Source organism: Perissodus microlepis, chromosome 1 (genome assembly GCF_051167445.1).
Source record: "Perissodus microlepis isolate ML-2025 ecotype Zambia chromosome 1, ASM5116744v1, whole genome shotgun sequence".
Taxonomy (NCBI): Eukaryota; Metazoa; Chordata; class Actinopteri; order Cichliformes; family Cichlidae; genus Perissodus; species Perissodus microlepis.
Window position 1 is genome coordinate 26,298,725 of NC_140461.1, and position 14,399 is coordinate 26,313,123.

Consider the following 14,399-nt stretch of genomic DNA (forward strand, 5'->3'; position numbering starts at 1 on the left):
CGTCCTTTTTGTCAGCAATTAATCTGCAGCTCCACCCTCCTATATTTATCCCTTTCCCTATATTTATCACTGGTTCTCCTTCACCTCTTGTTCAGTTGGCCTTGGGCAGATTTACACTTGGTTTGATCACTGTTCACCGTTGTACACATGCAAGTAATAATGGATTGCTGGGCCCTTTAAGCGCTACATTTTACCGGGCACGATGAGCATCTTGTTGACCTTCACATTATTATGCATCTGCTGTGCAACAATGCTCCCACTCTGCTCCACGCTGACCTTCCTGGACCCCCCACACACTTAACACGAGTCCTGCGCTCGTGATTTTAAATGAATCTTACGCAAACGTAAAAAAAAAAAAAAAGCAAAAGAAATAAATACAATTACCTCATGGTACAAAACAAAACGAATAAAAAAGGTTTGTGTTAAGGCTTATCTCTCATCAGTGCTTCCTGAGGTCTACTAAATTAGATGTGAGTTAAAAGTATGTAAATCATTTGAATGCTCCTAATCCTGGATTTACTGTGATGGTGGGATCCACAATGCCTTTCAAAGCAATTATTCAAATCAATCTAATTAAACCGGTTGAAATTGGCTTTAATTGCCTCCCTGACTAAACAAACACCAAGTTATGGCATACAAACAACAGCGCAGTTCAAAGAGGCCATGGAAGAAAGTGTGAGCTACAGCGCCCCTCAGTGGTTATTAGCTGCCTGTGTGGCTTTCATAATGACGTCAGCCCCCTCTCTCGCTCTCTGTCCGTGTATCATGCGTGTGTATCTCCAAGAAATGATCAACTGTGAAGTGATGGAAACACGACTGTAACTGTATATTTGGGTGTTTATATAAATGTGTGTGTGTGTGTGTGTGTGTGTGTGTGTGTGTGCGTGTGTGTGTGTGTGTGTGTGTGTGTGTGTGTGTGTGTGTGTGTGTGTGTTACCTCAGCTGTAAAGTAAAGCTTTCAGACATTGACACTTTTAGTTGAGCTCTGGCTCCCATCCGTCTGTGATCCTTGAGCTTCCTCCAACACTGATTTGAAGCCCACTGATGGAAGGAATGACTCTGAAATTTTGGGAGTAAGTGATGTTTAAAATAACGATTTGTCCAGTACCTTATTAAAATGTACTGTTCTTTATAATTACCCACTTCCTTCTGTGCTCCAGGTAAACAAGAAAATCAAGCTCAAATTCCATCATACAAATGCATGTAAGTGGATCTCAAAGATAAGGAACCCACACATACATGTAAAAAGAAAGTTTTCATTTGGCCGTATGCAGTCCTCTGAAAAAAAGTCCACCTTTACTGCTTACATATGAATTAAGAGGGTAAGTAGTAGCCATGTGCTGATAATAAAATGCACTTGATCACAGCGGGAAGCTTATAAGGACATTTGCAAACAATATGAAGTCTGTCATTCCACAGTGCAAAAAATTATTCACCAGTGGAAAATATTCAGGACAGCTGCCAATCTTCCCAGCAAATTCACTTCAAGGTCAGATCGTGCAATTCTGAGAGAAAATGAAAAGAAAAACAACAGCTACATCTCAGACTCTACAGGCCTCTGTGGGGATATTAAATGCCCAGAAAAATTAGAAAAAGACTGAACATGTATGGCTTGTTTGGAAGAGTCGCCAGGAGAAAGCCGCTTTCCCTAGAAACATGGCAGCACAGCTTAGGTTTACAAAGTTGCATCTGAACAAACCGCAAGCCTTCTGGAACAATGTCCTTTGATCAGATGAGACCAAAGTGCGGATGTCTTTTCTTAGTGCACATAATGCATGTTTGGATAAAATCAACCACAGCACATCAGCACAAACACCTCACAGCAACTGTGGTGAAGGAGTAATGCAAGGACCTGGGCACCTTCCAGTCACTGAATCGACCACAAACTCCTCTGCATTCAAAAGTATCCTAGTCAAATTCGAGGCTATCTGTCCAACAGCTAAAGCTTGGCTTAAACTGGGTCACGCAAAAGGACAATGATTTCTACAACAAAACTACAACAGAATGGCTGAAAAAGAAAAGAATCGAGGGGTTGAAATTGCCTAGTCAAAGCCCAGACCTCAACTCATCTGAAATGCTGCGGTGGGACCTCAAGAGAGCTGTGTATAAACAAATGCCCACAATCTCAATGAACTGCACCAATGCTGTAAAGAAAAGTGGGCCAATGTTCTCTGCATTGCTGTGAGAGACTAATTAAGTCATACAGAAAATTACTGCACACAGTTATGTGAAAATGTTTCTATCCACATGACTGTAAACTGATGGGACACAACAGATTAACATTACTCAGCAGTCAATAAGCTTTATAACAGTTAATACTAACATTTGGGTGTCGAATCATCACTTTAAAAAGATCTCAAGAGACATATTCCTATATAAATATAACTACCCAGTCAAAAGGAATAATTAGAAAGAGCCTTGGCCATAAAAGCCAATCTGGAACTCTGTAGAATCAGGTCCAGATTTCCTTTTGTGGAGGTGGAAGAACATTACAGAAGGACAACTGTTTGTGCATCACTCATTCCAGTCCTTAGTTAAAACCACGTGTCAGCACACTGGGTATTTGACAGAAAGTAATTAAATGACTCTCAGATCACGAAAAGCAAAATTCCCAGGTCTGAAGACACAAAAAACTGACCTATTTGACCCTTATTCCCATCTGTATGTGTCAAGGACACCAGGCAATGAGCATCAGCTCATCAATACCTTGCCAGAAGCCAAACACAGTGGTAGGGATATCAGACTGTGAGGTTACTCTTCTGTGACATGGACTGGGAGACTGGTGAGGATAAAACGTGTATGCAGTAAAATATGTCAATTTTAAGTGAATACCTGTTTCACAGTACTCGGGATTGAAGAATTCAAAAAAGGTTATAATTCATCAACACAACCTGAAAAATACTGCTGTGGAAACACAGGAGAGGATTTCAGCAAACTCCTGAGTGCTAACACAACTCAACACTACAGTGTCAGAGTACCTGAACCAAAACAGAGCATCTCTGAAGAGACCTGCTTATCCCTGTACACTGACACGCTCCATCCAAACTGGTTGTGTCACATGCACTTCTGAAAATCCTTCCGACTCCCTCGGTATCCATTTCTGGGTACGGTTTACCTGTTGCCACTCTCTTGTGTTGTATTATGCATATGTGTGTGTCTGCCCTGCTGCAGATGTGGAGGACCAAGAGAACCAAAGCATCAACACTTAGTATAGCCATCTCTGCTGTATTATTGCCTGGTGCTACAGAACTCATTTTTTTCCTCCATCTGCCCTGCGATTCTGCCCGCTTCATTTCCAACCCCTGCTCTCCACTTCTTGTCTGCGCCAAAGCTCCTCTGTCTCTGGAACAAACACAGCACACCAACACTCAGCTCTGCTTCCCCCAGATAGACTTAACTTTCTGTACTCTCTTTACTCTGCTGTGCCTAGCTCCCCCCTACCCCCACCCCCCTTTCCCTGCTCCATCTGCCCCAGACTTATGCCCAGTCTAAATATTTCTCCAGCAACCTTGCCACCCTCACTTAAAAATAAGCCAAAGTTTTCTTGCAACCATGCCTCCCATTGTCTGTCTGCTTCGTGGCTTATTTGTTTAGGAGAATGGGCTCGAACAATAGTGTTGTGCAATACTCCAAATTTTGGTATCAGTCCGATATTGGCTGGGTCTGAACATTGGGGTTGTCATGACCCCCCTAACCCCCCTGGAAATTACGCCCCTGGATGAAACAAAGCATCGATCCTATCACTCCAGTATGGTCCAATACAAATACCAGCGTTGGTATTGATACCATCCATATTTGCATATTAATCAAACAATTCAACAAGCTGGAACTAGGATTGCTCCTTAGAACTTTCCCCAGTGAAAGTACTTTGTTTTTGCTTTGTCACTGTGGACCACTCTGTGTGGACCAAGAAACATACATTTCCGTCATTTCTGAGATGAATCTGAAAGGATGTTAAGGATGATATGGTACGGAGATCTGAAATATTGTTCATTTTTTCTTGACCCTGCCTTGTCTCAGACGTGAAATGGAGATGGAAACATAATTGATGCAAAACACTTAATTACAAGCAGAAGAAATCACGAGTTAAGTCAGCAGCATTAAATATTAAAGGCTAAAGTGCTCATCAGTCATAACTGCTGAATGATCCCTAGTTGAAACTTTTTTTTACAGCGGTATTAGTGCTTTAACAGCATTTTAACATTACTGATTGATTTGTATGGATGTCATAAACAATGGTGTACTGTCTTTAATCGTTTATTTATTAATTCATTTCTATTTTTTTCTATGTGCGTCTTAATTTGTAAAGTAACTGTAAACAGATTTTAAGCAGTCTGCTTTAGTGAAGTAAATCTCATTATAAGTAGAGAGAAGAAGTCGTTACATCAGTCTGAGCACTAAAACATTAAAAACAGGACTGAATTGTCGGCCACACGGGGGTGTTGTTCAGCTCTGCCTGGATACTTTTGACGTTACAAAGTCGCACCAGGTTTGATTTAATTAGTGCCATAAATACTCTTGTGTTCTTCTCAGGCCGCACAATTGTAGCTGGCTCAGAGGTGGCAGAAAAAAGGGGGTGGATGCTCCAACAACCACCTAAAAACAACCTTTCAGTCAGACCACTCCCTCCGGGTCACGGTAAAGTCACTTAACCGTCTGCGTCGACAGCAGGCAGCAGACGCCATCGCTCCTGTTGTGCGAAAAGCAAGCTTGAAACTAAAGGTGAGGTGGGAATGTTTTGGGAATTTAGCTGACGCAACCTGGCGTTTAAAACGTAAAAAGAAGAAGAAGAAGAAGAAAAGAAGAAGCGAGTGACTGTCGTGAAGTGGGGGTTATGGGGGAGCTAAGCAGCTAGCTTTGAAGCTAACAGGGCTGTCTGCTGAGTCGTCGGAAAACAGCAGCTGAACTGCTCGGTAACCGAGTCTGAACGACTGCTAGCGAGATAAACAAGATTGGTAAATAGCCAGCGACGGCTAACCTGCTAATGTAAACACGGAAAGTGACATCCATTTTAACCCGGGTGTTGGTTAAACTGCTAACGTCGTGCAAGTGCAGCGGAATGTAATAAGTTGGTGAAGACAATTAGCGACGCGGAGTTCCGAGCATCCAGCGTAAATGGAAATACACGGCAAGCGCAGGTTAACGGAAATTCATGAAAGTTTGAATGCTACCTATCGCACAGCTAAAGCTAAACGGCTGTCAGACGGCTAACTATTAGATGGATTAAGGGTTTTGGTGGCGAGGAGGGCGTTCCTTGATAAATTCAACAAAGCAAGACGTCAAGCAGTCGGGGTTAGTCATGGCTCATCTCGAAAACACAGGCCGCTGCCGAGTCTGTGCAGCCACACGATTATTTAAATTCTTTGGTAGGGTTGTGGTAACTAATGAGGTTTTGTCGACGGGTGTTGGGGTTTCAGGTCCTCATTATGCTAGTTCCCCATTTGTCCAAAAACGTAACCTGCAGATAAGTTAGCCATAAATAAAGCGAGGGCCTTGCTTATGCAAACGTATTAAAGACAGATTGGGGGAAAATCCAGCTAAACTGCATTGCCTTTTAGTAGGATGCACCTGCACGCTTTTTTTTTTTGTCGTTGTTGTGCAAAATTTGCAGAAAGTTCTAATGTTTCTGCTTTTAGGCTTCATATTTATTTGGACTGTTTTGGAGATTTCAGTGGGAGTTTTACTGAATAATCTGTTTAACAGGTTTCAGTGCTGTGTTTTGGTTTCAATGTTTTTGTCTTCTGGCCTGATTTACTGCCCTTCATTTCGGACCTGACAGGCTGCTGGCTGGCTGTACTATCTGTGACCACAGGTGCTGTAGCTAATCTCAGTGTCAATACCAGGAAGTAACTCATACTGTACAAGTTTATGCCATGAAGGCTCGACTCTGTTTTTAGGTCGGCTGGTACATCTAGAGTTCAGCTGGTGCTGAAAGTTGCGTTAAAAAATGTAAGAGTAATACAGTTTATTTGGCTGTGCTCACTGTGCTGCTGTTGTAATGGTGTTTAATAATAAATGAGTGTCTTATAAGTGTTGCAGAGCATCTTGTTTGCTTAGAGGCTCAGCTCGCAGTGCTGAATTGGCTCCTTGGTAGTATCATGTTCCTGTAACAGAGTTCACAGTCCTTAAGATAGGCACTGTGTCTTTGATATCAAGACCAGGAAGTGGCTGGGTGGTAAGTTTTTAGTGTTTACAGACACACTGTCACATGTGCTCCATCAACAAATCAGAGGCCTTGCAACACCACCCGGCACAGCATGGTTGCTTAACAGATTGAAGTTGCAGGCCCTTTAAAAGTTTGTGCTGAGAGGTGTGGACTTCATGTCCTGTCTTGTGTTTAGGTGGAATAATAGGCACTTGTGAAAGGAAGTTAACATTGAAAAGACATCTGTGGTATTACAGCAACAATATCTCTCTTCCCCCCCCCCCCCCCCTCCCCCCCCCCCCAGCTTTATTTTCAAGGCAATCCACAATGGACTCGAGGTCTCGCAGGCTTCCGTTTTGTCTGTCCAGCTCAAGGTCGTCCTACATATCCAGTCCTGCGCATTCAACAGTCCCATCCTCATCGCTGGGCTCCAGTAGACTATACAGCAGGGAAACGGCGCTGAATAATGACCGCTTCCCAAGGGCGTCATCGTCTTACAAGGCAGATGTCGACAAACAGGTAGGTAGGCTGATGGCACAGCAAAAAATGGCTAATGCAGGGAATCGTACACTTCATTTTACACCATGCACACCCCCTTCCAGACCTTTTGCTTATAATATGTACAGCCAAGTGCTAAGTTAAAGAAAGAACCTGAATTCTTGATTGCTAAGTGAGGGGTGATTACGTTATCGGTTGTATTTTGCTCTCATGGTTTGGGTGCACTTAGGGAGTCAGCAGCTTTTACCCTATGAAGCACTTCTCTCTCTCTGTGTATGTATGTATGTGTGTGTTATTATTTTATTTCTTTGAATAAAGCAGTTAAATGTCACCATTTTATCCCAATTGGGTGAAATTTCAGCGGGAAAGCTGCTGGTTTAAAATTGGATACAACGATCAGTTACAACAGCAGCTGCTCCTAAAATCTGCCTCCGTACTCTCTCCTCTACTACCTGGGGCTCTAGTGAGCTGCCTTTCTAGCGTATTCCATGGCATTCAAGTCAGCTCTTTTTCTCACAGGTTCCCTTTAGTGCATGATCCAAACTACGTATATCAGTAGTGCAACAGGAGACACTCTGGAGGTCTTTTTATAGGGTAGCCTAGATTCCTTGGCACATGATGCGCGTATTTCAGTCCCAATGCTCGTCAAAGACCATCTCAAAAGAGAGTGTTACTATTGGCTCTGGCTGTGTCTAGCTTTTGTTGTTTTGTTTTGTTTTTTTCAAGGGACTCTTGGTGCTTTCACCCTACAAACTACCTTGTGTATGTTAATGTTATTGCTCATGAAGCGAGATAAGCGATCATTTCAGTCACCTTCTTAATATTTCACTTCAATCTCTTCTTCCAACCTAAGACACATGAACATGTTTTGTTAGCCTAAAGAAAGATTGTTATTTTTTTTTTTTTTTAAAGGGTGTTAAAGCGGACATGAATACATTCTTATTTTCTTTTTTTGGCCTATCACTTCAAACTACTTGAGTCATTGTCCTTCCTGTATGAGATATCTAAAGGCAGGCTGTTGACATGTAGGTCTGCTCATGTTTGTCTTCCTTTTCAGTTTAGCACTAAGTTTCTTATGTCTGATTTAGACTTCTACAGGAAATTGCATCATAACTTGCGATGTAACCAGAAACCTCTTTTAACCTTATGCCACAACCTTCCACATAGGGCTGTTCGATATAATGATATGTATCAAATGACAATATAAAAACATCTATGGTTTCATTTTACGCTATCGTTTGTTTCGTGGTGTCACAAAATAAACTGTTTACGGCAATATTTTTTCACCGTTTTGATGGTCACTGTAGTGGCTATAATTTCTTAAAGTTCTCTCTTTCTCTTATATTTAATATAACCACACTACAGATGGACAAGCGCCTGTTTTTTAGCAACAACGACGGTAAAACCATTGCGTGTCCGCTTGTTTATTTTCCACATAAACCTTATGTGGAAAATTACATCTGGACATCCAGATGAACAGAATCAACTTTTGGAGATTTACTTACCTGGATGATTGAGCATGCATCTAGACTCCCTTTCACAATAAAGCTCAAGATCCTGTTGAGACTCTTCAAAATAAACTGAATCACGTGAAAGAGTATGCAGAGTATTTACGGATGAGAAGGAAAAAAAGAGCCATCAGATGCTAAAAAATAAACCTTAGACAAAAACGGTAGAACAGGCTTTTCCCCGCAGCACGCCGTGTAATAAATACTCACAAAGAAAACGGCGGCCGTTACAACTTAAGTCTAAAAATTTATAGTATCATGTATCGGTTAAAACATTCGACTAAACGTAGGGTCAACACTGCCAACACAGCTAAATGGGATGGAAGGTTGTGGTGTGGAGTTAGAAGGGGTTTATGGTTTTGACATAGATTTCCCACCAATATCTAAATCAGGGATTAACCTTTAGATACAACACATATGTATACACATGTGTATATATGTTTGTGCTGCTAGAGCACAAGTTGCGAACCACTCATCAAAACAATGCGCAGACACTAGCTAATGCTAAAGTTATTTACCTTGTCTCCTTTCAAAGAGTTCTCGTCTCCTGAGCTCGACAAGAGACTACAGTAACTCTGACAGTCGCTCCAGTAGCTGGAAGTTGCCCTCTCTGACATCGTCCAGCAGATCGTATGATTGCCAGTGGGCCGATTCCTCTCTCAGCAGCAGGAGCAAACTGGTACTGATGATGTTCTGTGCCATTTTCTAACAGCAGGCACAAAAAAAGCAGCCTGGTTAAATGTATTTTCTGAAAGACTGCAAGGTAGAGGACTGGTGAATGCTATTGAAGTATTTTATTCTCTGATGTCTGCCTTCATTATTTCCAGACTGACTCTGAGGCGAGGTTTGGGATGCGCTCGGGTATGTTGAACGCCGTTGACGATGGTGACTCTAAAAGGGCCAAACTGTCAAGCACCAACAGAGGAATTTACTCAAGAATGGCCAGCAGTTCAGTTACAGGATCCACCTACTCCAGTAATGGGCTTAGCAGTGGCAGAGGTACGTTATAGCAGTTCACAGTGCTGTTTCCTCATTACCAGCTGAAAGTAATACAAAGGCTATGAAGTAAAAAAGAACCTGGCATCATGATGGCGAATAGGAAAAACAAATGTGAAATGAAAGAAACGTTGCATTCAGGGAGAATTGATTAAATTCTACTTCCCATCAGCATTAATTTGATTTGGAACATTTGTATACCCTCTTTCTTAAAACGTATAGGAGAAAAACCAAATGACTCTCTTGATTCTTCGTGGAGCTCATGCCGATTACTCTCACGGTCATCATCGTCATCATCCTCTTCATCTTCCAATCCTTTATTGTCCAGAAGAGACCAAGAGACAAAGAATGAGCCCAGTCTCTCAGGTTTGGGAGAAAGAAGAGTTAGGACGCCTGGATTTGTTTCCTCATTATGTAGGCTTCGTTTTTCTTTCTTTTGGATAATTTGAACACATAATACCCTGTCGACTTGGCGCCAGTCTTACACACACTACTCTTTTCTTTACCCTTGTTTCAGATCACACAGACCGGGTGACCTCCACATATGCACAGGGAGCTCGTCCTAAAGAAACTTCCTACTCTCCCTCATCGTCCTCTTCTACTCGCGAAAGCTCCCACTTGAATCACCACTTCTCCTCTTCTCACGGGACTTCTCCTCAGGTGCATAACTTCAGGAACAGAAGCGCAACCCGTTTTTCGACTGGCTCATCAACCCTCAACTCATCTCAGGAACAAACGGAAAGGCTCGAATCCTCCTCTCATACCACCTCCTCTTATTCCTCCAACGCCCCCTGGTATGCCACTCCCGTGCCCAGACCAGAGCCTATGCTGCCGAGGCCGATCCCTGAAGGCGCTGAACCGGAGGGCCGTCGCTCTACACGCCGCCTTTTGTCCCGTCTCTTTTCACGGCGCTCCAGCCAGGACTCTTCAAGCGGATCTTCCAGTGTTCGTTCAGTTGATGACGACAGCCCGTCAACTGGTGGGGAGTCAGTGGACAGTGATGAAGGAACCAGGATGTCTAGTGTGGACCCTGATACTGGAAGGTCAATCATGGGTAGCCTCAGGAAAAACAGAGCAGATCTCAGCTCTATCCAGGAAAGCAATTGCGGTGACTATCACAGTGGCCTGCCTCGACCACGAATGGCGTCGTGGAGAGAGCCTGGTGTCAGCAATGGAGGTGGCAGCGGCTCCTCCTGGCTTTCTTCCTCCTTCCGAGGCCGCTGTCCTCCTCTCCTCTCTCGCCTCAGAAGGCATGCCAGGGATGAAAGCACGCAGTCGACTGTGGCCTCAGAAGAAGGTTACAGACGGCCTCAGCGTTTACTGAGAAGGTGGGATGATCTTGAGCTTAAAACCTCACAGGATGATGGAGACGATGATAATGAAGAGGATGAAGAAGAGAATGAAGAAGAGGAAGGAGCAGTTGGTTTAGAGGCCTTTGGTGCTGGGCGTACTTATACAATCGAGAATGAAACATTACCTGAACTCGAAGATGCCTCAGTTGAAATTTCACCACGCCGTAGAGTCAGGGTGTATGAAAACATTTCCGTTTCTGTGGGTCCTCTGGGTGGGGCTGAGAGCCAGTCTGACGACCAGAAAGAGAAGAACATTTCCAGTAGGGATCAAGAGAAGCTGCGCAAGATCAAAGAAAGGTAATGGCTTTTGCTCTGTCTGCGCATGACTGATCTCACTTATTTTGTAGTGATCAGTGTCAGATCTTTAACACAGCTCTATTTTCTCAAGGTGTTTATCAGCAGCTCTGTGTTAATTAATTCACTATGAAAACAGAAAAAATTAGGTTATACATTGTATCGAGTAGATCTGAATGCCCTGTTTCCTGTTTAGACTGTTGCTGGAGGATTCTGACGAGGAAGAAGGTGATCTGTGCCGGATCTGCCAGATGGGGGAGGAATCTTCATCCAACCCTCTGATTCAGCCGTGCCGCTGTACGGGCAGTCTGCAATATGTCCACCAGGAATGCATCAAGAGGTGGCTTCTCTCCAAAATTGGCTCAGGTAATCACAGGCTTCTCATATGGGTGCAGCTTTTATGAATACTGTGTCTCATAATTACTACTTCTTTCTGTCTTTTCTTTTCTTTTTTCCTTCCTGCTCAGGTGCAAACCTCGAAGGCATCACAACGTGTGAGCTCTGTAAGGAGAAGCTGCGTTTGAACATTGATAACTTCGACATTCAGGAGCTGTACAGGACGCATGTGCAAGTGAGTCATTTCACCTCGCTTGGAGGAAAAAAATCAGAATTTCCAAACCCAAAAGCTCTAATTAAAATGAAAAAAGAAGCAGTTTTCATTTACTGTGGCTGATTTATTTAATTATGCAAATTTATTAATAACATAATCAAGGGGTTCTCCGCCCTTTTTAATTTGAGTGGATTTAAAACATGTCATTGTACCAAGTTTAACCCCCCCCCACAAAGCACAATGAGTGCTGGTGTAATTGAAGTGATTCCTCTGTTATGATGTTTACTGCTGTTGGATCTGAACAAAGTTGAACTATGTTGGATTAAACACAGACAAGCAGCATTGAAGCTGCTCTTGGGTTTACCTATTTCAGTATGCTGGGAAAACGTCCTTACAAGTGTTTTTCATGCTCTGCAGTCTGAATATGACGAGTTCATCAGTAGCGGTCTCTACCTAGTGGTCCTGCTACATTTCTGTGAGCAAAGGTTCTCAGATGTCCTCGGAGCGGTCGATACAGCTGGGGTGAGAAACCGAACAAATTCACCTGTGGTGTTTATTAGCCTGAACGCTGAAAGACTCATTTATTGTCCAATTATGTTAAAGCACAGCTGTAAGAAAATGCTTGTGAACCTGTGAGGATTTCTGCTGTGATTTTAATGAAAGAAAACATGCTGCTGTCATCTGAGTCAGTCACAGACAAACACAAATTCATCCAGACTAATCTCACACAATGATTTTTAAAGCATCTGGTCCCTGATTCACAGAAGCAGTCCCAAAACAAGACTCTCCCTTCACTGTGCTTCAGTTAGGATGAGCATTTGTTGTGATGGGCCAAACATAGTGATGCCGAGTTTAACATTTATTTCATCTGTGCGTATAACGGCTTTGGCTAGACTATGGGAGAAGCTGATTAGATGAACTTACAAAAAAGCAGACACATAAATGGGTGTTTTGTTGGTAGCCTTAAGTCTTTTCCACATTTTGATAATGAATGTAATCTTTGGTGTGATCTTTTACATGAATACCCACTCGTCAGTTATCTTTTGATGGCCATCCAGATAACCAATGAAAGTTCACAGGGTTCACAAATGTTTTCTTGAATTTGAGCAGCACATTGAGTTTGCCCATTCGCTGTGCGCAGTTGAGCAAAAACACTTGCACAATTTCAAAAATGTTGAAGCGATGAATTGTGGCTGACTTGAAATCTTGAAAAGAGACACATCTTCCCTTTCTCACCTAGTTATTCAACCTGGTGAGAATTCTTCATGAACACATGGACAATCTTGAAAGTATGTTGCTCTTCCCTTTTATCGCAAACAAGCTTTTGTCTGATTGTTTTTGTCTAAAGCTACCAGCTTTGTGTTGACAAATGCATGAGGGATCTTTTGTGGCTACATAATTTGACTTGATGTCTGTGGATTGCAGTTCCCCATGGAGAAAGTGACGAAGAGGTGCGAGACAACAGACCGTCCATCGAGTTTTCGGACCTGGATGACGATCTCGAAGAGGAGTACTAAATATGTGGGAAAGAATAAAAGTAGGTCAGACGATCTGCAGTTACAGGGCTTCTCATTCCAGGGGGCTCACCAGGTTTCACACAGGTTTTGACATCTGAAATGCAACAGCGGCTACAGATACCAAGTGCACAGAACATGTCTCGACTTTTCTGCAGATATGCAAACTTGGAATGAATTAGTACACAAAATATTTAGGTTAATACCACTATATTTGTTTCCCTGAGAGTGCACTTTAATTCAGTTATAATTCAATTAAAATGCAAGTTTTTTTCTTTTCTCTTTTTTTCAAATTGTTATACCACAAGTGCTTTAATGTTGAGATGAAAAAGCAGAAATAGAATGGGACTGTGGTAACAAGTGATATGTACTTGGTGTGATGGCGAGTGCGAGCTTTTGGGGCAAAAAATAACAATAATAATAATAAAAAATGAAATTATTCTTTTGTGTTTTTCTGATTATTTTTGTTTCCCAGTTAGGAATATGTTAAAAATAGAGAAGGGGGGGGGGCGTACAAAGCAAGGACAGTTTGTCAATGGTGTATCATAATTTCTTTGTGTATGTACACATCTCGTTTAATGCTTCTAATTTTGGGAATAAAGAATAATTGCACACTGCCTTATTTTCAGTCCTCTTTACTATCAAGCATTAGGAACTTTTTTTTTTTTTTTTTGGTAGCTGTGTTGCAGGTGAAGTGCAGGGACGTTGGATCCTGGCAGACTCACTCACTGTTATCACAGCTAGTGGTAAATTGCAGCATACAACTCCACACACTGCTCGTATGGGATCACCCTTAAATGAGTGTTTTCATATCTGCCACATTGGAATTTAGTGACAAATGGCAGCATGCTTTGACTTTCCAAGTGTTTTATTTTAAAAAGATCTTTTGGCCAAAATTCATAACTACATGTTTAAAGCTCACTGTGACATGAGGTACTGGCCCAACTGTTTACTTTTCTGCCTGTTTCTCATCACCATAAATTAAGAACAAAAGAGAAGACTGACCCTTAAAAAATAAAATAAAAAATCACATTTATTTATTGAATTGGATACTGAATTGGAGATATCAAAATCAGCCACACCTTGACATTGTTGATTCTTTAGCTCTTGAGGGGTGATTCAAGACTTTTCCACAGTGCTGTATTTGAAATTATTTAAATGATTTGTGGTGATGTAGGGATTCTTATCCCATACCGTTCCAGACTAATCAAGAACTGTTGGCGGAGATGACACAAGCTACAGCATTTAAAAAGATATCTCTCAGATGATTGGGAAGACCGGATAATTATTTTAGAAAAGGGCACAAATCTACGTCTTTATTTGGAGGACATATGTCACAAGGTATGGAGAGATCTTTGTTTTGTAGCAATGGCCATGTTTATGTTTAGTCTGCCTGATGAATGCATGAGTGATGACTGGGAGGACAGTGTGTATGGTTTCATGTGTTGTCTTGTGATGATCAGTCCCTTCCCCGGTATTTTGTGTGTTTGAAGTATAAATAAACTAATGGTGGCCACAATGGTAACTGAAAAATAAAAGCCA

At 42.1% G+C, this 14,399-nt stretch overlaps 1 protein-coding gene across 4 annotated transcripts; it reads left to right on the forward strand.

Moving 5' to 3' along the window:
* Positions 1 to 4,471: 4,471 nt before the first annotated feature.
* marchf7 (membrane-associated ring finger (C3HC4) 7) lies at positions 4,472 to 13,474 on the forward strand. Of its 4 annotated transcripts, none has more exons than XM_084954659.1 (11): positions 4,472 to 4,722; positions 6,450 to 6,664; positions 8,687 to 8,830; positions 8,979 to 9,150; positions 9,370 to 9,561; positions 9,665 to 10,796; positions 10,990 to 11,159; positions 11,261 to 11,364; positions 11,761 to 11,865; positions 12,584 to 12,632; positions 12,769 to 13,474. In XM_084954659.1, exons 2-11 carry the CDS (start codon positions 6,473 to 6,475, stop codon positions 12,858 to 12,860), a joined length of 2,352 nt encoding a protein of 783 aa, XP_084810785.1. In that variant the 5' UTR covers positions 4,472 to 4,722; positions 6,450 to 6,472; the 3' UTR covers positions 12,861 to 13,474. The 4 variants fall into 4 exon arrangements, with proteins under 4 accessions (XP_084810785.1, XP_084765560.1, XP_084764041.1 ...); XM_084909434.1 differs by lacking the exon at positions 4,472 to 4,722 and adding an exon at positions 4,746 to 4,913; XM_084907915.1 differs by lacking the exon at positions 4,472 to 4,722 and adding an exon at positions 4,933 to 4,955.
* Positions 13,475 to 14,399: the final 925 nt, after the last annotated feature.

Coding starts and splice junctions, on each gene's coding strand:
- marchf7 (XM_084954659.1), top strand. CDS start 6,473: ATGGACTCGAGGTCTCGCAGGCTTCCGTTTTGTCTGTCCAGCTCAAGG. Junction 6,665..8,686: donor AGGCAGATGTCGACAAACAG/GTAGGTAGGCTG, acceptor CTCCTTTCAAAG/AGTTCTCGTCTCCTGAGCTC. Junction 11,365..11,760: donor TGTACAGGACGCATGTGCAA/GTGAGTCATTTC, acceptor CATGCTCTGCAG/TCTGAATATGACGAGTTCAT.